General features: G+C 29.2%; 1 protein-coding gene across 9 annotated transcripts in view; it reads right to left on the reverse strand.

Moving 5' to 3' along the window:
• by (focal adhesion protein tensin) overlaps positions 1–25,006 on the reverse strand; it is a 202,944-nt gene that overhangs the window by 107,422 nt on the left and 70,516 nt on the right. For 8 of the 9 annotated variants that reach the window (XM_015320809.2, XM_015320808.2, XM_015320807.2 and 5 more), the window contains 2 exons: positions 23,337–23,445; positions 22,780–22,817 (listed from right to left, as the gene is read on the reverse strand). In XM_015320809.2, coding sequence (XP_015176295.2) covers positions 22,780–22,817; positions 23,337–23,445 — 147 coding nt within the window. Of the gene's footprint in view, positions 1–13,961; positions 14,128–22,779; positions 22,818–23,336; positions 23,446–25,006 lie in introns of those variants that run through there. The other variant, XM_015320814.2, reaches the window with a different exon arrangement.

Raw genomic sequence — 25,006 nt, forward strand, 5'->3', positions numbered from 1 at the left:
TATGTACCTACGTGTATTTAAGGTTCTTATAATCAACGGAGAATCCTTCGTTCCTTTGATATCGAAATGGTAAGCACAGGAAAAGGGAAACAGTGTCATAAAGTTAACGAGCAACTAGGGTGTGTAACTTGTAACACGTTTCGCGACAAAGTGGCCATGGTGTAACGATCATGTGGTTTATCGTACTAGAATGTGTCCCTGTGAAATTACGTACAACACATACAGACAGAATCACACGTGCGTGAATACATATCTATATATATAGATACATACAAAGAGGGTAACTAAAGTGTATATACATATATATATATATATATACATAAACGCAATCTGTTGGATCTAAACCACACGCAAGATAGGTGTGATGTTGGATAACACTATTCAGTATCTCCCCATCTCTCTTTGAAGCTTCGATACGTGAATTGAATCGATCGTTGAATCGATCGACTTTGAATGCACACATACAACCACACATACATAGATACTTGTTCGCCTACGCACATTCAAGGAACATAATCCTAATCGAGATGCTCAAGCATAGTTTTATCTCTTTTACTATTTGAAGTTGACTGATTAATAGGCAGCAATTACTTCAATCTCTGACCACCCTTTTCCCATACTACTTCATGGTATTTCTTCGACCTCTATACCTATATATATATATACATATATATCTATGGGTTTTTTATTGTTTCTTTTACTTCTACTATTTCTATTTCTTTTTCTTTATATTTGTGAAGTACCTACGACATGCAGAAACAGCAGCAACAGCAGCAGCAGCAGCTTCCCCATTGACTATAGGGGCATGGGTTGTTCCAGCCGCTTTGCCATAACCGTTTTGCAAGCGTGACTAGCAATGAAAGTTTGTAATTAGCGTCTTATGCGGCTTGCCAAGCAGTCAAGGATAATAAGGTGCCGCCATACTCTCGTCGTCGTCCACGAAGGTAGCAACCCTCTACTCTTTGCCGTTTTGTTCAAATTTTTCTCATTTCTTTTTTTCTTTTTTAACTTATCCATCTATCTAACTATCTATCTACCTATATCCTTTTACCTTTCTCAATTTCTTACGGGATTTATAAAAGGAATATATATATACATCGGACAACGTGATATTACCTGCTGACTAACGGCCCTTTTATATCTATGGCTTCTCTTCTTCGTTCTTCGTTCTTCGTTTTCTTCTTATTCTTCCACTTAATCTTTATCTCTATCTTACTTTAAAACGTACAGTGATATAACCCGTATTATCACGTTCAAGAGAGTAGGGGTTAATAGAGTGATTTCTTCTTTCATAGTATTCGATGACCACCAATGATGTTAACAAGTGTGTATTGAATTGATCGATTTTAGATTTCAAATATAGATAATAATCTTGTCTGTTATCTAACCATACAAACTTATGGTTATTCTCGATATATTAATTGTCATTAATTTTAAATAACTAATATTAAGTATTAATAAATAGTTAACTGTGATTAACGAGTATACTTGTCATGAAGAAGTGAAACGATTTTGTATTTACGTATAAAGTATATTCGTATAAAGTAGTGACCATTGGGTATTTAAATTGTAATTTTTGGGAAAAACAAAATAGTATTCGTTGACCATCAATGATGTTAATAAGTGCATATAGTATGTATAGTGCACATATATATATATATATATATATATATATATATATATATATATATATATATATATACAATAATAATAACATATATTTAATTATATATAATTAAATATAATATAATATTAATTAATTTTATAAATATTTATATTAATATTATATTATTAATATTAAATATATATATTTATTTATTTATTTATTTATTATATTCTTTAATATAATTTATATTATAGGCATAATATTAATAATCGAGAAGAACGTGATTTGTAAAAGGAACGATAACAGCAAGACAAATGTGAACGCTAACGATCTATGAGAGAACTCGAGTAGCACGATGTTGACCCTTTAACCGACGAGAAAGCACTGTGGTAAATGCCCTATAGTCATCGGTAGCACTTTCTATCTCTTTCCAACTACTACTCTACTTAATAACAAATAACTATGCTCCCGTTGTGTTTACTAAATGATCACGTGCTAATACATATACATTGATATTCTTGAATGTCAGTGTCTCTTCTAAAAGAACAAGAACAAGAAGAAGAAATGTTGTATGTTACATTTAATAACATTTTTATATAAACAAAAAATAATCTATAAATATGAAAATAAATTTGTCAACGTTTTATTTCATTTCTATTTTTGTTCTGTTTCTTTGCCTACAGTTATATTCCAGATTTTTTGATTCGATTTTTTTTGGGGGAGAGGGGGTATGAATTTTTCCGATCTTTGATCAGTGCCTTCAGGGGATTGGTGATCGACCTTCCTTTATTTTTTTTTAGATTCTACTATTCATCCCATCTCCTCCTCCTCCTCCTCCTCCTCAACCAACCGACCCACTTCCATTTCTTCGAAATTCGTATGCCACACAACACTCAAAGTATCTAAGGGCGTTACATTTTTTTGTTTGTTTTTTCGTTTTATGTTTACATTTAACATTTTCACACGACGTCAAACGTGACGTTTTCTTCTTTTATTTTCATCAATTTATTTTCTGTCAATGTTCGAATAGATCGACTTAAAAAAAAAAACTTTCCTTTGACAAGACATTTTCTAAAGTTTTCAAACATATATTTTGATCATAGTTAAACAATTATTCGAAAGAAATTAAAAGTTTGTTATATATTAATTGATTTATATAATATAAAATTTTTTATTCAAAAAAAAAAAAAATTTAGAAAAAAAAACTTTAAATAAAATAAATTGAATAAAATAATTATTTATATTTATAATAAAAATACTTTAAATTAAATGAAAAAAGAAAATATTATTTTATTTAAAATAAAAATACTTTAAATGAAACCATTATTTTCTTTCTATAAATGACTTTTTGTATTTACCAATTAAAAACATATAAAAAAAAAAAAATAAAAAAGAAGAAAAGAACAAATCTCTCAATCTCTCAGTTCACAAAATTTACTAACTTCAATAATATATATATATATATATTTTATTTTATATATTATTTTATTTTATGTTATTTATTTTTTTTATATTATTTTATTTTATGTTATTTATTTTTTTTATATCTATTTACTTTTATTATATTTTATATATTATATATATTATACTTCACAAAATTAATAATCAAATAAATATATATAATATATAATATAATACAATATAATATATATATATATATAAATAAATCAATTTATATTCTCTCTCTCTCTCTCTCTCTTTCTCTCTGATAAAATAATAGTAATAATAATAACGATAACAATAATAATAATAATAATAACAAAGTTTCTACATGGTGCATTATAACGAGATCGTTTGAATTAAGGAAAATTTCTTCAAGTGGGAGAGAAGAAAGTGGTGAAGAAGGAGAAAGAGGAGGTGGAGGTGGAGGTGGAGGAGGAGGAGGAGGAGGAGAGAGACTTTACGCGTATTCGCATTAGTTATCAAAATTAAATATAGTAAAGGTAATATAGTAGGTACTTGCTAACAGTGTGACCTATTACCATCCAGAAAGCGTTATCGTTCTCTTGGGAAATGCGTGCTTCAAAAGTGAATACTTTCAATGTAATAATACATATACACATTTACACACAAACACACACACACATATACATATACATACATGTATTTATGTATTATAGCAACGAGCTATTACGTTATATGATTACTAAGTAACGAGTTTGTTGGAGTTAATTAACATTTGACGAAAGTTTTCCATTTGACTTCGTGAATAATGCAGAAAATAAAAATGTAAGGAAAAAGAAAAAAGAATAAGAAAAAAAAAAATTTACTTCCAACGATAAAATGTAATATAAAAGATTTTTTATTGTTCATTATTGTATACTGTGTTATCGATAAGAATGGAAAAGTAAAAAGGATTGGACGAGGAGAGGGTGTGGGTGTGACCCGCACATAATGTTAAAACCTATTGTATGTTACTTTTTTTTTCTTATTTTTTTTTTTTTTTTTTTGATTAATTCACTCATTCGAATATCTGATCTGTAACGAGGTCAAAGGTGATACGTGACCAATTGGCAGACTGCAAAACAATTTAATGGGATTAGTGGGCTCGGATGAGGACAGAGGGGGAACGACTCCTGTCTATCTTCTGTCAAATTTCGTGGTCAATGTCGGCACTTTGGAATCAAGGCAGACCTTATATCCATTAACTGACCTTAACAGGTCGAATCGTTTACGAATCGTTATTATCACCTTATAATGATTTCACAGAATACTATAATGAAATCTTACATATCATTTTTTATATTTTATTTCAAATGATTGATGATGATGATGATGATGATAATGATGATGATGCTTAGAGAAAAATTGGTTTATATGGTTTCAAAAAAATATTGTGATTAAAATAAATGATATTTTTAATATTGTAAACTTGTTATATACAATTATATAATTGTTTTAAAATAATAAATAAATAAATAATTGCAGAGTTTATCAATTTTTGGTATATATATATATGTAATATTTTCTATTATATAAAAATATATTTTATAAAATTTAAAAATTATATAAAAAATAAAAATAATAAAATTTAAAATATAAATTTAATATTTAAAAAAATAAAATAAATAATTTCAATGTCTATCAAAAATTGGTAGAACACATATACAAAGTTAAATAATAGATTTAAATAATAAATAAAAATATAAATAATAAATATATATAAATACTAATATTTTATATTATATAAAAAAATAAAATTATAAAATTAAAAATATAAAATTGGTATTTTAAAAAATAAAATAAAAATAATTTCGAAGTCTACCAATTTTTGGTAGAAAAACACATAGAATACTCAATTACTTCAATTAAAAAAAAAAAAAGATAAATAGAAAAATAATTATAATAATTATAAAAAAATTAAAAAACCAAGAACTACAATAAACAAATTATATATATATATATATTTTGTTTCATTCTTATATTTTCTCATTTCTATCTAATTTCCAAAGAAATAAGTTTCGCGGTTGGAAAAAGGATTCGATGGTAGGAAGTGTTAATAATGCTAATGCATTGGGCCTCGAGCGAAACTCATAGCTATGGTACATCAATATTCATTAGCTCTTCGTTATACGAGTGGAATAATTTTACTTGGCCACGGTCTAACCCACAAACCCACAATCGTATATTATCTGCCGTATATTATCTATCCCTAAGCTTATTGTAACTAACACATACGATAAAAGCAATATATTCCCATTTCGTATTAGTTCCTAGATATTAAACACATTCTCATAATTATCACAGGTTGACATTGTGTTAGTCAAAAATCATGGTCAATTCTATCAAGGTTGAAATGTCTCATATTTTTGAACAAATCTCAATCTATCTCAAATCATTTCACAATCATTTGATTTATCATTAAAAACACATCGTTTGTGTATTGTTCAGATAAATCATTTAATCTCGTACTGACATTAAAGTTTAAAAAAAAAAAAACAAACAACATGTAATATATTAATATATTCAATTTAATTATTCATTTATACAAAGTTTAGATATTTTATCGTTCTTAGTTTAATCTTATTCTTTTTCTGTATAAAGGACAGATTTCTTAAATCAGATACGGCACGTGCTTTCATATATACATATATATATGAATGTATATAAGCACGAAGGTGTGTAAAACATAAAATCCATGAGTTTCTCATACCCGATGAAAAGAAGTGTGTTGAGAGTATGTGTCGAGTAGTCATTAATTCACGAGTGCGTATGATTAGAGACGTTAAGTGGTGCAATCGGATCTCTGGTTGTATCTGTTTAAAACCTTCGTTATATACAATTAATAGTTTCCAATCGATATTTAACCAACCAGTAGCATGCATGCATGCATGTATGTAATTTCCGATGAATATATCCTAAATAAAAAAAACTCGATATTACCAAGCATATATTTTATACAAAAATTCTACTTAACTGTTTCTTTTTTTTTCTTTTTTTTTCTTTCTTCAAAACGGTAAAAGGTATACAATTTAACCATAAGAAAGAAAAAATACCACATATAACCGTGTCATATTTCTAATTGATGTATAAAAGTGATTTATATACGTGCAGGTTGAACACATAAAAAAAGTGTTTTCTTTTTTTTTTCTTTTTCATGTTGTATCTTCTTAACTTCAATGCAAAACGATTTATCAAAATGTTGTGGTAAAAAAGGGACGATTATGGGGGTGGGGTAGGGGGGCTGGGGGCTGGGGGGAAGGGGGGGGGGGTAATTTAATATCAAAGGAAGATGAAGAAACGATAAGTTTTGGCATTTGCACGTATGTTCACTATCGTAGGGGCGTGTCCTTCGACAAAAGGATTCGTTTCTCGATTCACGAGTGAATACAAACGCCCACGTGTACTTTCCTCCCACCACCACCCCCCCCCACCCCTCACCGTTCCCTTTTCCCCCCAACTGTGTTATGTTTTTCTTCTATCGTAAAACTACCGGAATGCTGCCGTTCTGCTTTTATAATATTCAACCTATAGTAGGTAACCATTATATGTAAGATAAGTAAGTAAGAAAGAAAGAAAGAAAGAAAGAACGAGCACGCGTTTAAATATATTTCTCTCGTAAAATTACTTAGTCCCCCTCCTCCTCCTCCACCTCCTCCTCCTCCTCCTCCTCCTCCTTCTTCTCCTTCTCCTTCTCCAACACTTTTCTTACCTGTCCCACCACTTTCCCCTTCTCCATGTATTCGTCCTTTACTCGTTATTTCTTCTAACCTTTTTCTATCTTTTTATTATCTCTTTCTTTCTTTCTGTATCTTACTTCTTTGTAGAATATTATTTACTTGGTAGTCGAGAAATAGTGATTTTTTTTTTTTTTTTTTTTTTTTTTTTTTTTTACTGAATGATTTAATCATATTGCAATTAGAATTTGTTTTAGAAAGAGTTAGGTATGCTCGTATATGTATTAAACGAATATGAGCATAATATTTATGTTAATTACATGCGGTATAATTGAGAGATCGTTTTGTATAATTTTTTTTATAGGTTTTATTTGTTTGTTTGTTTTTTTTTTTTATATTTGGAACAATATTTTATATATGTTTTTTTTTTTTTTTTTTTTGTGTAAGATGGAACTTTATTTGATTTTTATTCGAATTATTATTATTATTATTTGTAATACAAATTGAAAAGATTTATTTTCTATGAGAAGAAAGAAGACATAAATGAAAAAAAAAAAATAGAAAAAAATTATTATTATCGAAGTTATAATTAGAAAGATACTGTACAAAGTTTTACGATTGGTTAGAATAAAAAAAAATAATAAAGAAAATAATGGAATGGTAAAATTTGGTGTTAGGTTGTTATCAATATTAGAGTGTTATAAACCTGTTATAAATTGCATAATTAATTGATTATTTGTAAAATGTATTTTTGAAATATTAATAAAAATAAAAAATAAAAAAGAGGAACCTTTGATTCATCCTAACATACAATAGTATAAAGTTTATCAGTGAAAAGTTACACACCAAAAAAAATTGAATGATAAGAATTAGTACAATTGGGTGTTAGGTTGTCATCAATAATATTAGGGTGTTATAAAACTGTTATATATATATATATGTAAATTGCATAATTGATTGATTATCTGCAAGATGTACTTTGGAAAAATTAATAAAAAAACAATAAACAAAACAGGAACCTTTGATTTACCCTAATAAACAATAGTATATAATTTATCAGTGAAAATTAACACACCAAAAAAAATTGAATGATAAGAATTTGTAAAATTTCGTGTTAGCTTGTTATCAATAATATTAGGGTGTTATAAACTGTATTGTGTGTGTAAATTGCGAATTTGTAAAATTTCGTGTTAGCTTGTTATCAATAATATTAGGATGTTATAAAACTGTATTATATATATATATATAAATTGCACAATGAATAAATTATCTGCAAAATGTACTTCGGAAATATTAATAAAAATGATAACAACCCCGAAACTTTGGATTCACCCTAATATAGTGTATCACTTATCAGTGAGAAGTTACGCAGAATAAAAAAGAAAGTTGAACGATAAGAATTGTTTGATTGTATGGTTTTGGTATATGGTGGTTGAAGTTAAAGGCGTTTGGAGTCTCGTGTGCCTACCATGGCGAATCAATTTTATGCAAGTCGTTTACGAGCTCCTTACGAGCCGTCCACACGAAACGGAATGGCAATTCCGTCGTAGTCATCGTCGTCGTCATAAAACGTTATGGTTGGTAATCCTCGGTAAAAACCATGGGGGATCTTCTTCTTCTTCTTCGTTTTCTTCTTTTGCTCATTCTTTTTCATCTCTGTCCCCCTTTTATTCTATTCATTTCATTTTGTTTTTATTCACAGTACTTTTCTATCTTATTTTTCTTACACCCTTATCACTTATTCCGTTTCTGTTTGGTCCATAAGAAATAAAAAAAAAAAACCGGAAGGTAGGTTGGAAGGAAGGAAGGAAGGAAGGAAGGAAGGTAGGAAAAGGGATGAATAGTAGGTACGTTGTTGAGAAAACGGAACCGGAAGACGTTATATTATGTATAACTATCAAGTACCGTTACTTCGTGCATAGACTTTATTCTCCAAAAAAAGATTTGCTTTTTTGATTTTTTTCTCTTTCATATATCTTCTCTCTATTATCTTCGTCTTATCTTTGTCTAGTTTTTTCTTTTATTATTTTTATACAATATTTTTATAAGTTTAAAATTATAATATGATACCCCCCCCCCCAAAAAAAAAAAATCAGGTATTTGAACAATTCTTTATTCGCAATTTAATCAGATTTATATTATATTTGAATAAACTCATCATCTATTATTTTTAATCTTAATATTTTGATCTATCTTCTTTCTTTTTTCTGTTTTTTTTTTTTAAATATATTAATTTTTCAAGAATATAGAAGAATGAAATAAAATTGATTTTGCATTGAAAAATAAAGCAATTGTCTATGGAAACTTTGTTCTAATATTTTTCTAATAAAAATTCTAATTAAATTTCTAACAAAAATATTTTTCTAATATAAATATATTAAATAATTAATATTATATTATATTAATATATTAATATATTATATATTTAATTTTTTATAATATTATATATATTATTATTAATTATATTTAATTTAATTAAAATTGTAATTAAAATTTTATAAATTTCAAATTATATTATAAATATAATTTATATAATAATTATATTATTATGATATATTATTATTATTATTATATTATAATAATAATTAGAAAAAGAAATATATAGATGTATAATTATCAATATTTACAAGTAAAGTTAAAATATATTTTATCAATTATTTTTTTATTGCATGTAAGTAATTTTTTTTTTTTTTTTTGTAGAATAAAATTTTTCAAATTCATTTCATTCGAATTTCAACTAAAAAGCAAAGATTCTTTTATATATATATATTTTTTTTTCTGTAGTCATCCAGTTGAATAACCTGAACTGTGAGATGTTATTTGAAGATCGTATTTGTAAATGGGTGCTAAAAAAAATTCTTTCTTCTCTTTCTATCTATTTTACTTCTTTCCTCTTTTTTTCTTCTTTTTTTTTCATTTTTCTTTTCGTATTATCTTTTCTCGAAGAAAGAGGAAGGAGAGTATTTTTTTTCTTTTTAGTATTCACCTTGGAATTTCTTTAGCTACAAAGATCCACTCGTCGTCGTACGTTTGAACTTTGGGTGCAATTCATATCTTTTAGAAAATATCTATCCTCATCCCTTCCCTTCATCCATTATACCTTCTTCTACCTTTCTATTAACTCCCCTTTAGCTTTTCTTAGAATCATCCCTTTTTTTTTCTTTTCTTTACGTTACAAGCTCGAATTTTCCTCGAAACTTTCTCAAGATTTACTGCAAATATTAACCATCTATGCTAACGAGAAAATTTTAGCGACTTAATTTGTTCGACAAATCTTTCCCTTCTCTCTTTTGAAAAAAAAAAAAAAAAAAAAAAAAAAAAAACGAAAAAAGTAAAATCCAGAGGATTTTAATTCAAGTACGAACAAAAGTTCAATGAGCTTTTGATTGATATTTAAAATAAAGATTTACAACAGATTTATACAAAAGTTTCAATTTCTTACAATAAACACGAAAAAGAAATATATATATATATATAATATCAAAATAAAATTATAAATTATATAATAAATATACAATTATTTAATTTATAAAATTATAATTTTAATATATATATATATTTAAATTTTAATTACAATATATATATATATATATATATATATATATATATATATATATATATATATATATATATAATTTAATTTATATTTAATTTAATTAAAATTATAATTTATAATAATTATATTAAATAATAGTATTATTATTATTATAACAATGTGTAAAAAATATATGGTTTTTAAGACCGGATTATTTTCAACTATAAGTAGGTATAATTATTAGAGTATCATTTAATGATATTATTTATTAATGATTTATAATTTTAACCGTTATAAATCGTAATGAGAAATAGATTTATTAACAAACGTATATTAAAATAATATCATTGATTTAAAATGACGATAAATGGTAAGGTAAGATCTATCTCTATGTAACTATCGAAACGTGTTGATATCGATTGGAAAATATAAGAAATGATAAGGTACGGTAAGAACTTTAATGACTTCATTTACTAACTGGACAAATATGAGATAACATAACGAGAAACTTCCGTTAGGTTTATGCTGGAAGACTAAAAGAAATCGATTTATTTCAAATCATTTGACAAAAAGATTTGCACACATACACATACACATACACACACACGAGTTGCGTACGTTAATCAAACGAATAGAAGAACTGACTGTAAGTGCATATTAAAGTGCAGAAATAAAATGATACCTAAGTTAAACCAAAACGAATTAAATCGAATTATAAATCGAATTGATTTGAGAATTAAGTGGACAAAATGAAAACTATCAACTTTAGTTTTAGTTAGTTTGTGAGAACAGAAAGTTAGCCAAAGGGAGGGTATCACTGCAAAACACGTTATGCACTTTCCTATGCAATTGCGTGCACGCACGTGAAAAAAGAGTTTGACAAAAGCAGTGACACGCTTTTACTCTTTTCTCTTCTAATTCGTGCTTTGGCTTATTTCCAGAAATTTTGTTCTATTCTTCAAGGTTTCTCTCTATATCATCAGTTCGATCGATCGATCGATTTATTTCGCGATAAATGAATGAAAAATTTGTTATAAAGTCGAATGTAAAGGTTGAATGAAAAAGTGTTGTTTAAAAAACAACCAAAAAAAAAAAAAGAAGTAAAAATAAAAAGAAAAAAAAAAACAAAACCAAAAAAAGTAAGAAGAATAAGAATAAGAGAATAAGATATCGATGACTTGTCTCTCTCTTCCTTTCTCTCTCTCTCTCTCTCTCTCTTTCTGTTTTTCTCTTGTGGCATCCTCCTCCTCCTCTTGTGGAATTTCATCCACGAGGAACCAGTTTGTTGCGTTCTATCTTTTCTCTCGGCAAACGAAATCTCGCTAATATTTATTTCGTACTTTGGTTTAGCACCCAAAAACATTTACAAAAAAAAAAAAAATTAAAATAAAACAAAATGAAATGAAATTAAACAAGAATAATGTATATATGTATATATCTTATCTTTCAAGTTGGATGATACTGCACATAGTATGCAACATTTAATTAAAATCAGTTTAGTAGTTTAGGAGTCCATTGCGGACAAACAACGTGACACGTAATTTATATATATTAAGATATATAATTTTATTATATTTTATTTATTAATTTAATATTATATAAATATATTCCAAATAAAATGTATTACTTTTACATGTTAATCCATATACAAGAAATTAAATTTGTTATTTATAAAAATATAAAAAATATAATAATATAAAATACTACTGATATATCACTGTTGACAATTATTTTAAAATCTATATAATGTTATTTCAATATATTTGTATTTCTTAGTTTTAAGTATTAGTAATTTTAGTATGTACCACACACAGCCTATGTACAAGTAACTATGTTTAACTCTTGTAGGATTTACTATGTATTAATCTTGTTATTACTATGTTATAAATAAATAAATAAATAAATAAATATTATTCGAAGGACAAGAATAATAATAAATAAAAAATATAAAAATAAATAAAACAAAATATAAGAAAATATGGCATAAGGTATTATAATATGTAAGTATTATTATAGTTACTAGCTTTATGCGAATTCGCGCCTTTCGACGCGGAAACAGTGTCGTACCTGTCAGCGAACGTTATCTAATCGGTAAGAGGTGTTATCAGAGAAGCTTCTCTCTCTCTCTCTCTCTCTCTCTCTCTCTCTCTTTCTCATACACACACTTTTTCAACGTACGTTTTACTTCAAACGTAATCTTCTTGGAAATTGCGAAGTACGAAGTAAAAGATATATAGTAAAAGATATACACATACATACATACATACATACATACATACATACATACATATATATATATAAAATAAAAAATAGTAAAAAAGAAAACATAAAAGAAAAGTAAAAAAAACACACACACACTTCAGAGTCACCTTGTCTGTCGGCTTGCAAAAGCGAATTTTTTACGAGTGCGGCTTTTCGAAGACGATTTTCATAATAACATATTTTATTTTATTTTATTTGATTATTTTCTTTATTTTTACTGTCAACTTTATTATGCAGATTAATTACGTTTAAAGGTGTATAAAAAATTTTTTGGGCACTCTACTTATATCGCATCTCGAATTTAATTCTATATATGTATATATAATGTGTATGTATGTGTTTCTTTTCTTTTTTATTCCCCTTCCAATTTAATTGCGTCGCTTTTACGTCGTTGGCTGTTAAAAAATGACGCGAAATCGTTTAAAAACCTACTGCGACGACCGACGTTCTCCTCCATTTATCGCGGTAGACGTTTAGAATTCGCTTTTTTTTTGTTTTGTTTTTTAAATCAACAGACGAATTACGAGATTAAGCGTTATCATTGCTTTACCTTTTTCTTTCTTTCTTTCTTTCTTTATATATATATAGAAATATATTTATCTCTCTCTCTCTCTCTCTCTCTTTTTTCATTAATACGAGACAAAAAGCAAAAAGCTACCTGTAAAAAGAAATTCTTATTTGATGAAATAATTCAATCTTTCACAAAAAAAATGAATCATCATCCTCATCATAATCATCGTTGATTTGACCGAATTTAAAAAGAATTAACATAAATAAAATAAAATCTCGTGTAACTTTTCTTAAATATTTTCAATACAAGTAGTCCTCTTCTTTCATCTTCACCTCACCCAAGCCCACCCCCCACCTTATTCACCATCGTTGACGTCATCAAACAAATGGACAGAGGTTTCACATCAGACAATTTTTAATCTTATTTATCGTGAAATATCAAAACATACTACTCGTGGAAACATTATTATCATATAAAGACTATTACTATATCTATGAGAATACATTGTCGTTGTAGTTGTGTTATTTGTTGTTACCATTTGACCACTGGCACTATCGTCAAGATCCAATGGAATTTCTCTTTTCTACTTGGTTACAAACGCGCTTAGAAGTAACTACAAACACATACACACATGTGTATATATCTACCTCGTGTTGCGGGCGAATTTAGAACGGCAATAAGACGAGAGAAAACGTCTCGTATTCTGTGTCTCTCTCTCTCTTTTTATCCTATATAAGAAACAGACAGAAAACGAGAAAGAGAGAGAGACAAATAGACGAATACAAAAAGCATTAAAAAAAAAAAAGGACAGATTTAACCAAAAATAAATAAATAAAAAGATAATGTAAGTGAGTAGGAAAAGTAAAGAAAAAGAAAGGTACATACATATACATATATATATATGTATGTATGTAAGTAAGAAGAAGATACCTCATTGGTGGAACCGTGACCGTTCATCTTGCCGTCACCTCTGGTATCCCATTACCGGTCTGCGGCAAAACGCTCCAAGGATCGTTCACCTTCTTCTCGCATCGCTTCTCGAAAATGGCGCATCTCCTCCGTACTCTCCTCTCTCCTCTCTCCTCTCTTGTCGCCCTTCGAAACACCAAGTCCGTCCTTTCAGATGTATACGTCGAACGTGGTCAACCAAATGTACGTACGAACCAACGAAAGAAAGTCAGTGGTGTAAGGTGGACACTTAAAGGGACTAAAGCCAGACAAACAGAATGAAAGAGAGAAAGAAAGAAAGAGAGAGAGAGAGAGAGGAGGGAGAGGTGTTACAAGAGAGAATTCGATGATACCGGAAGAAGGTTCCCTTTTTGTCACGTTGCTGGATTGACACCGGTCAAGATCACACCAACCATAAATAAAATAAAATCTTGGGTCACTAATTTTGGCACTGTCTCTCTCTCTCTCTCTTTTACTCCTAATGGTTCGTCGACCCTTTATTTTATTTCTCTCTCTTTCTTTTTGTTTTTGTATTCTTCTTCTTCTTTTTCTTCTTGGTTGTCGTTGACTTCTTCTTCTTCTTCTTCTTTGACTATCTTCTTGCTAGCATCGTGATCCTCTTTCAGATACAATATCTTCCGCTCGATTTCAGATGGCTTATCGGAAGTAGGTATCGACGTCACGACGCGAATCGATCGTGCGATCGAATCGAGTATTAGTCTCGAGAGACTCTCTTCAGAACGTGCGTTGTACCATACCGTCGTAGTTCTTCCTTCTTTTCTTACTTGCTTACTTGTTTTCTTTATTTATTATTTTTTTCTTCTCCTCTTCCTCGAGTAGGAAGAAGAAGAAGAAGAAGAAGAAGAAGAACGTGGGACCGGTGGTGGTTGTGATGATGGTGATAGTGGTAGTGGTAGTGGTGTACGGTTGATGCTCGATATACCCACTGGCCTATCGATTTTCATTCAAAGTGACAAACTCTTCTTTAAAAACTTTATTCAAGCCCTGATTTTATTTTTTGTTTGTTTATTTAATAAGAAGATTTATCGATACGAGATAATATTGCAATTAGTGTAATTGTGTGTGTGTGTGTGTGTGTGTGTGTGTTAATAAATATTTGAAATTAAATTAAACAATCATCACTAGAATTTATAAGAGTGTTTATTATACACACTTCTCACATTTCTCACTTAAAATCATCATAATCCTTCAACATAATCATAGATCTATCTATCTATCTATTAATCTATCTATCTATCGATCTATTTATTTATCTATGTATCGATCGATCGATCAATGTGATTGAATTAGAAAAAAAAAATAAATGAATATCTTTGTGATCTATTCTTCCGTTAATGAAAAATTACATGTATACACATACACATATATACATATACATATATATGTATTATGGATTTTAAAACGCGAATCGATCTTTCTCCCACGTCCTTCGCGTTAGAGCGCTCTTCGCTGACTGGTGAGACTCGGTTTGCGCGCGTGTACAGAACCCATCGTGGTATCGGCCGCCAGGTAGAGCCAACCCCACCATATATATATACGTATATATATATATATATGTACCGGCACAATTTTCGTCCTCCGTAAGCAACATATATATCTATATACATATATTTATATTTATTACTTTTTTCATTGATATTACTTTGCCATTTATTCGTACACACACACACACACACATACAATATACTAATTTGATATTAGTATTATCTAAAAAAAGTAAGAATATTATTTTAAATTATTGCAAAACAATATTAATCAATAAAATTCTTATCTAAATCCTAAATGCATTTCGTATCATTTCAATTTTTTTTTATTTTTTTGTTGTTGTTGTCATTTTAATGTTACTTTTAACAAATTTCGTTTTAATGCTAATATCTCGTTCGTGATTTTAACCAATGTTATTTCTCCATATGCTTTTACTAATGCGTTTTCACGTATGTAATATAAATCCTCCTCCTCCTCCTCCTCCTTCTCTTCTCCATTAAGAAAAAATGATAAATGAATAAAAAAAAAAAAAAAAAAAAAATACGAAATCTCAAAGTACATGTTACGTATATTGATAAGAAAAGACGAGTTCAATGGAATTAGGGTATCCAAGTTTCGATTACGTATCGATCGATAGATCCCACGCGAAGTTCCGTTACGATCCGATCTCGGCACGCGATCTTATCGATTATTCTTTCTTTTAAGAACACGCGATGTGTAGAAGCAATTTCAAGAAAATCTTTTTCTCTCGCTCTCTCTCTCTCTCTCTCTCTCTTTCTATTTTATATTACCTAAACGTAAACATTATCTAAGAAAGGTGATCGAGAAAAACACGTGACTAGTTTCTCACTTCCCCATACAGAACGACGTCAAATCGATTAATCACTCGCAATTACGCCTACGTAAAGATCAATCGATCTATCGATCGATGGATCGCACTTCCTTCGTATTAGAAATAGGGGGCGGGGGGAGGGAGGGAGGGATTAATCCTTATGGTTGGATGTGCACTTTATTTTAAGTATCAATTTAAAATGAAATATAAATTTGTATTTACGAATGTTAGTTAGCTATAAAAAGATTCCCATATGATCGTCCCACGCGTCATATACAGTATAGTAATAATAACACACATATTCACCATATGGGTTGAATACACACATCGGTGACAATTTAATCTCGATGCATGATCTTCTCTTCAGTATACTATCATGTATTATACGAGCTTCGTAATTATCGGATATTAAAAGCTCGCGCTCTTTGAACCATGCGCGATATCGTGAATCCATTAACGTAGAGGGAGAGATTTTAACGTTACTGCAAGATACTGCTGTTCCTGCTGCTGCTCAAGCTGATGCTGATGCTGATGCTGAAGCTGCTGTATCATTATAATAATCACTTTTCTCTCTTTCTCTCTTAGAAAGACTATAATTATATTAATTGCACGATGCACATCTTGAACGCATTCCTTCTTTTTGGTGGAAACTATGAAAGTTCTTACAAGGTGGCACGAACTTCAAAATATATATATATATATTTATATAATAGTTTTTAATGCAAACCTTCAAAATAACCCTTTTTTGTGAACTTATGACAAATGATTGGATATATTTTTTTTATTTTATTTATTAATTGCATGATGCACATCTTGAATGCATTTATCCTTTTGGTGGAAACTACGAAAGTTTTTACAAGGTATGAACATGAAAATATATTTTTTAATGAAAATTTGTTCAAAAATACCTTCTGTTTTTTTTTTCTTTTTCATAGATTTTCACCTTTTTTCTAACACTTTATTTTCATTCTTTTTATTATTACACCTGATCTGTACTATATAAGAAAGTAAATTGATATTTTACACAGGTGTAGGTAGTCTTAACATCACGAATCTCTTTTCCCTTTTTTCTTTCATTTTCAATTTCTTATTATTATTCATCTTTATCCTCTTCTTCTTCTTCTTCTTCTGTATCTTCTGTATCTTCTTTTCTCATGAGATTTCTCGTGACCTCGCGTTATGCGGACCACCTCGGCCTACTACTCCTACTATATCTTTCTCTCTTTAACTTATACCTCTTATATTCAAGTACTTCGTCTTCTACATCTTTTTGATTTTATTTTCTTTTTTCTTTTCTTTTCTTTCATGTTGAAGTACTACTACCTTAACCAAGCGGCCATTACGTACCACACCAGTCTCACACTCGTCGCGAAGGAAAGCCGAAGAAGCGTGGGTTAATATCGGCCGACAGTGCACCTGGATGAAAAGTGGAAGCGAGATAGAGGGATGAGATAGAGAAAGAAGAAGAGAATAAGAATGAGACAGAGTAAGATAGAGATAAGGTGGCGCTGGAAGGAACCTAAAGGGAGGAGGAGGAAAAGGAAGAGGAGAAGGAGGAGGAGGAGGAGGACGTTAAGTATCGCCTGGTTTCCCCGGTTCTTGCCATCTGTTTACAATCCTGGAAGACCGAGGTGGTACATGCTATGGTACAACGTCCTGGTACCACCGACTATGGTAGCCACGACTTTCCTACTTGGTTAAGACGGGATACACTAAGGAAGGTACCAACTAACCAACGGTTTACAACCTTTCCTTGACTACCTAGCTAAATTCAAACGCTCGATCCACACCAATTCAACATTTACAGTAACACTAACAACTGTAATAAAAGATACATTATTTAACTTCACCAAGAAAACCCTGAAACATCTGTTGTTGTTATTGATATATATATATATATTTTATTGAGTAGAAAATTTCAGTGAACATAGAAAAAGATTTTGTTATTGTTTTACTGTTGTCTCAAGCTTCTATTAATTTTTTCTTTTAAATTATTGGCTTGAAATTTGATCAAAATGTTAAAAAAACAAAACAAAACAAAAGAGTTGAACGTTACTTTAGTTACTGTTGCATTGAAACTCACTCCTCATTCTCTGATTCTGTTTAAACCGATACTGCTACACAACTTCTTATTCTTGTTTTTCTATTTAATCTTTTCAACTACTTCTTATTCTACTTCTTCTGGTTACCTCGAACGTAGCTACCGGTTGTTCAAGCCCGACGAGAAGAGACAACGAAGGAACTCCCTACTACTACTACTCCTCCAGGAGGAGGATTCTAAAGGTCGTTGCTTGCTCTAGCAGCATGCTCGATCGATCTTAGGACGATGACAGAGAAAGCCGGGCGTGGTCCGGCACTTCAACTAACCCCCACCGATTTTAGAGTCACCAATTTTTTTTTTTTTTATGATAACTTTAGTCGATAAGTTTTAATTATGTCAAAATCAATCGCACATGTATGTAAAGTAATTGATTCAATGTATAATAATAATAATAATAATAGTAATTCATTAGAGTATCAATCAATTCTCTACTATAATCCTTAATACATAATAAATTACTATAATAATATAATTAATTAAATATTATAATAATAATAAATAAATAAAATAAATAAATATATAATAAATAACTATAATAATATAATTAACTAAATAATAAATAACTGTAATATCTAATAAATTAAATTTATTATATACTTAATATTTTATTTAATTATTATGTAATTATATAATAATATAATTATAATTAATATTGAATAAATTATAATTAAATTATAATATATTATTATATATTTATAACAACCAATCTTCTCTGTTTAATAATAGTAGAAATTTGATATTTTATTTATTTTATTATCGTTTGTTTAATTACTCAGAATGAATTACAAGTTTTTCCTATTTTATATTCTAGATCACTGAACGAAAGATCTTTTTCTTTCGTTTGAAAGATCGTATAAAAAGAGAGAATCGAGTTCCTGGAAATAGAGTTAAGTGTATTCGTATTCTGAACACGTTTCGAAAGATATGCGAATTTTGGTAGCTTGTGGAAAAAAAAAATAGTGTGCAAGACAAAGAGAGAAATAAAGATTGAATAAAAGTGTATGTGTGTGTGTGAGAGAGAGAGAGAGAGAGAGAAAGGAAGAATGCATAGGATCACGTAGGAACTGGCTAAAAGATTCGTTTGACCTTCGATCTCGTGGAAATCTCAAGTTCTCCATATCGGTGGAACAAATGTTCTTCAGGGGGTTTTCCTTTTTAAGAACAAATTTTCAAACGATCTTAATACATCTTTCTTATCGATTACAACAAAATGATATCGTAAAAAATATAAACGTGTATTCCTATTAAAAAAAAAAAAAAAAAAAATATAATTTTACGTTTCTTAAAAAGATCATACTTGTGTTGAAAATCTCATTTGTTAAAAAAAAAAAAAACAAAAAAATACTAACAGAAAGAGATAGATATACATATATGTGTTGTAACACTTTGGAAAAATAACAAAATTACATCCTCTTGTATCTTGTTTGTCGCATGACAACTCTTTCAACTATACCACAAGAGCAATGTCTTGAATTTTAAAACGAGAATCGTGATGTACGAGAACACTATCTCTTCTCTTTCTCTCTCTCTCTTTCTCTCTCTTTCTCTCTTTTGCTTTTTTATGTTTTTTTTTCTCGCTACCAACGGTGGTCGTTTCTTCCTATACAGATACCTACACACTTATATAATATAAATATATTTTTTTTAGTTTATTTTTTTAACAAATGGGATTCAACACAAGTACGATTCAACACGTGTCATGTTGTTTGTCCGCAATGGAACCCTAAACTACTAAACCGATTTTAATCAAATTTTGCACACTGTATGCAGTTTCATTCAACTTGAAAGATAGAATAGTTTATATCTCAATTTATAATCGAATTATTTGTTTATTAACAAAGAGTCATGATTATCTCTGTTAGTTCGATAAGATTCTAACAGATGGTGGTATAAGGTAATTCGTTGACTTAAATACGTGTGTATTGGACTGATTGTGAGCCACAGCAACACGTGGCAGGGCACCCCTAGTATTTTATATATTATTTTATATTTATTTTATATTTTACTTTATACATGTATTATATTACAATTATACTATATTATATTTTATTATAATATTAATAAAATTTAATCAAAAATATATATATATATACCTATAACTTTCTCTGTCTTTCTGTGATACTTTTTATTGTTATTTTATTTTGTATTATCTTTTTTAGTTAATCTCATGATGGAAGAAGGGAAGCTGCCGATAGCGGTGTACCGATCGTGACCGTGCTCGTAAACGTAATGAGTACGAGTTGCTAATGATGCCGCGTTGATAATCATAGACTAGTTCTAAGGGTGTGTTACGAGGTGTGTTCTTGCTTGAGCAATCAATAATCTTTAACACTGAAATCACGACGTTGGTCAATTTGCTTCTGGCCTGATTCAACGACTTGTGTGTATTCTTTCTCACTATTATCTTTTTCTCTCTTTCTCTCTCTCTAGTTTTATCTTCAGTCAGTCAGAAGGGCTCCAGGCGAATGAATCGCTTCCATTTATGCTTTACGATCAACTAAAGAAAGAAAATCGTGAACAGGCTAGCTTACGATTGTGTAACGCCTTCTTCTAACGCCCATCTTCATCTTCTTCTTCATCTTTAATCTTTTTTTTTATTTAGTTTTCTTTTTTCTTTTATTTTTTTTATCGATCTTCTTTCACAAAATCGATTCGTTCTAATCGTTTGAGATCGTTTCTTTGAATAATTCCGCCTTATATTCATCGTATTTTCTCAACTATGTTTCTCTTGTAACACGAGTTAGAGTGAGAAACAGAATGCCAAGGACGTTTACGATGTTAGATAATTCTATGGTTGTATGGGAAGAACGTGTTTGATAAATCTACGAAGTTCACGCGAATACTTTATGAATTCTATAGATAAACACCTTTACTATAGAAAATAGATAAAGAAGATATAAACACACACACACATATTCACAAAAAAAGAGAGAGAGAGAGAGAATCTTATAAAATCTCAAGAAAATCTTATAGAAGATTAATCCACCAGGAAGAAAGTGCACGTTTCCGATAGGCGTTGATTAAAATCCAAGTAAGGTGGTGGTTGTTGTATCAGCGTTGGCGTTAAGATGAGAAAGGGGGTAAAAGGGAAACGAAGGTAGTAGGATAATGCATTTCCTGGAAGTAGAAGGAAAGTCATCGTTTCTTTTGAAAGCGGCTTAAACCTTTACCTTTAAACATCCTCCCTCAGTGTACTTTGGCAAGCAACTTTGCGAAAAGAGAAAAAAAACACACTCATACATGTACACATAGAGGAAATCTTACCCCTGTTTCCTTTTTTTTATCAATTTTACCGAAGTCAAGAAGACAACGCGTTCTTTGAATGTCGTTCAAGCGTTGATCCCGTAAACACTACAACAACTTGACATATAGGAGGTAAAGATACGAAGAAGGTAAAACGAGTGAGTGAGTAAGTAAGTAAGTAAGTAAATAAGTGTGTAAGTGAGTGAGTGAGTGAGTGAGTGAGTGAACAAGGCTCGTGCCCTGCCCGGTGACTGAACTCACACCGCATTTTACTTAACGTGCTTGAACACACACGTATATACACATACACCCACGTTTAACAGTGTGTTAAGAAAAGACTTACGGAGGTGGGACTAACACTTACAAAACTATGGATCTTAAGGATGCTGAAAGAACCTAACGTTCTTCGAAGAAACGAGAATCTCATCGGGTATTCGCCATTGCGGGAGAACTCGAATTAAGATGCATCTTCTGTTTAAGTTCAAGAGTGAGAGAGAAACATGTACATATATGTATATGTATGTATGTATGTATGTGGCTGATGACTTCCGTTAAGTTCTTCGCAGAAGAGTAACATTCGTTCGTATCGACGAATACAAAGAGGAAACTCCTTCTCCACCTCCTCCTCCTCCTCCTCCTCCTCCTCATCATCATTCTCATCCTCCTTTTCCATCTTTTCTTCTTGTTCCTCTTAAAGTCTCTTCATCGTTTTTCGAAACGATCGAGATACGAGTGGAACAGTTTGGTGCATGAAAGAATAAACTGCTCGAATATACATTCACACACACATATATATTTATATACAGGTATACAGAAAGCGAGATTCGCAACCCGTTAGACTCTTCTTCGTATATTGTATATATATATATGTTATATTCGCTTGAAAAACACTCAAAGGTCCACTCTATATAGTAAACTAAAGAAAAAAGTTGTGCTTTTGAATAAACCAAAGTAAGAGTCCACATCTGACTTATTGTCAATTTAAAGATTTGATTACTTTTGTGTGTGTATTGAATAATAAACGAAATTTTTTTATTTTATTCATAGATCGGTAAAGTTGTATCACATTATGCTTGTTAATATTTTTAATTAATAATACTTTATTTTTCATTACGTACCTTGTCTTCGCAAGTCTTGTGACAGATGTATTTGCAGACTGAAAATAAAAAACATAAATTTTGTTTTTTTTTTTTTATTTAAATTATATAACAAAATTAGATTAATTTTATATAGATAATGTTTAAGTATTTTTTTTCTTCTAATTATTATTTATGGTGATTTATATATTTAACTCTTTGAGTGCTGAATATTTTTAACTAAAGTGTAATTAACCAAATTCTAATAATTAATTATATTCAATAATTAAAGTTTTTCTTTCTTAATATAATTTCATTAATTAATATAAACATTACATTATTTTACATTAATATTAACAAACACCTAGACAACTATGATAATTTTTACCAAACGCATATTTGCGTTTGTACCACTCTAAGGGTTAAAGAAAAAAAAAGAAAAAAAGGAGATTAATTATTTCAAATTTGTTTCATATTCGCGCCAATTGGAAATTTTTACCAACGATCGATAAGAAATAAAAGCAAGTAAATACTATCGACTATAAAATATCGTTTCTATTTTACCAAGAATCTTACAGGTTTCAACCTTATCGACTTACCTCTGCAACAAGACGCTTGTTTGATCACCGCCTGATGGCACAAATGACATGGTCTGGGTTTGCGCAGTTGCTTCGTACGAAACACGTGACACTGAGGTTCAAAGTCACTCTGAAAATATATAAAAAGAAATAATTAATACGAGACAAACTTTTTTTACTGGGGATAAACTAGGGGGAAAAAAAAACAAGTTTTAAAAAGAAACTTTACAAACAAAATGTAATATAATCACAATGACAACTCAAAAAAGTCATCTCTTTTGCCATTTATTTTCCCAAGGCCGCTGCACTTTTCATTCGCGGGTGGATTCGTTTGAATTTGAACTCAATGACAAATTAATAAATGGAACGTCACCTTTTGACCCTCTTTTCATTTTTATTTTATTTTTATTATTTAAAAACAAAAAAAAAACATTCAAAAACATCTCCTATCTTTTAATAAATCTAACGTACATGTACATGTGGTTAGACTTACTCGTTGAAAGATGATAGTTACACGTAGTATGCAATGAGAAACTGCAAAAGCAATTTGTCATCTTGTTATTATCGTGTTAACTTCAACGATAAGAAACACAAGAAAGGAATTAGGTATTTTTTCTTTTACTTGTTTTTTGCATGATGCGAATATAACAGTCAACCTGTTAACAACAACAAGTTGGAATTGAACGATCAGCAATAACGCGGCATCGGGAAAAGGTAGTTCGGAAAGTTATGTGCTAGCAAGGCAAATGCCTGAAGCATATACCATAATCCCATCCCATCCCATCCCATCCCATCCCATGAACCATGATGCACGGCTTCCAATTATAGTCACGCAAAGCTTCTTCTATCTTTCATGAGAAGTGAATACCCTATTGCTTTCACCCACATTCAATGGCATACATATATACCAAATTCCCATGGAAACAATTTAAAACACGTGACAACTGTCAATCAAATTTCTTTTGTTGACCCATTTGACGGATATATTCCAATTAAACATATGGAGGTGTATCAACACAAGGATTAGATCTAATATTCATTTAAATGCATGTATAATAATGAAATATTTATTGTTTTAATATTCGATGAGATTAAAATGTATTATTTTATGTTTTATTATAGAATATTTTTATAGAATATTTAATTATTCGTATAATAAATATTCTATATAAATATTTAATAAATATTATATTCTAAATATTATATATATATTATTAATTATATACATATATATGTATTTTTTATTATAAAATAAAATTATAAATTAAAATTTATATTACAAAAATTTTATATATTAAAAAATAAAATAAAATTTAAATTAAATTAACAACAAAATTTATATATTAAAAAATAAAATAAAATTAAAATTAAATTACAAAAAAATTTATATATTAAAAAATAAAAAATATATATTTAATATTATTACAATTATTTCATAAATATCTAAAATTGGTATATAAAAAAATAAATATAATAATTATATATATATTAATTATATAAAAATAATAATAATGATAGAGGATAGAAAAACTATTAAAACTCGATTGTCTTCATTTATCTTTTGATAAATGTACCAACTCGAGTTACTAATTAAATATCTAAGAGAACGATGCTATCATTAATATATATCTTAATCATAAGCTTTGTCGGAACACTTCCCCTGTAATTACTACGTCACGATCTCAAGAGAA

The sequence above is a fragment of the Polistes dominula genome, unplaced genomic scaffold (genome assembly GCF_049000335.1).
Source record: "Polistes dominula isolate Pdom_NZ unplaced genomic scaffold, Pdom_raw_medaka contig_82, whole genome shotgun sequence".
NCBI classification, from domain to species: Eukaryota; Metazoa; Arthropoda; class Insecta; order Hymenoptera; family Vespidae; genus Polistes; species Polistes dominula.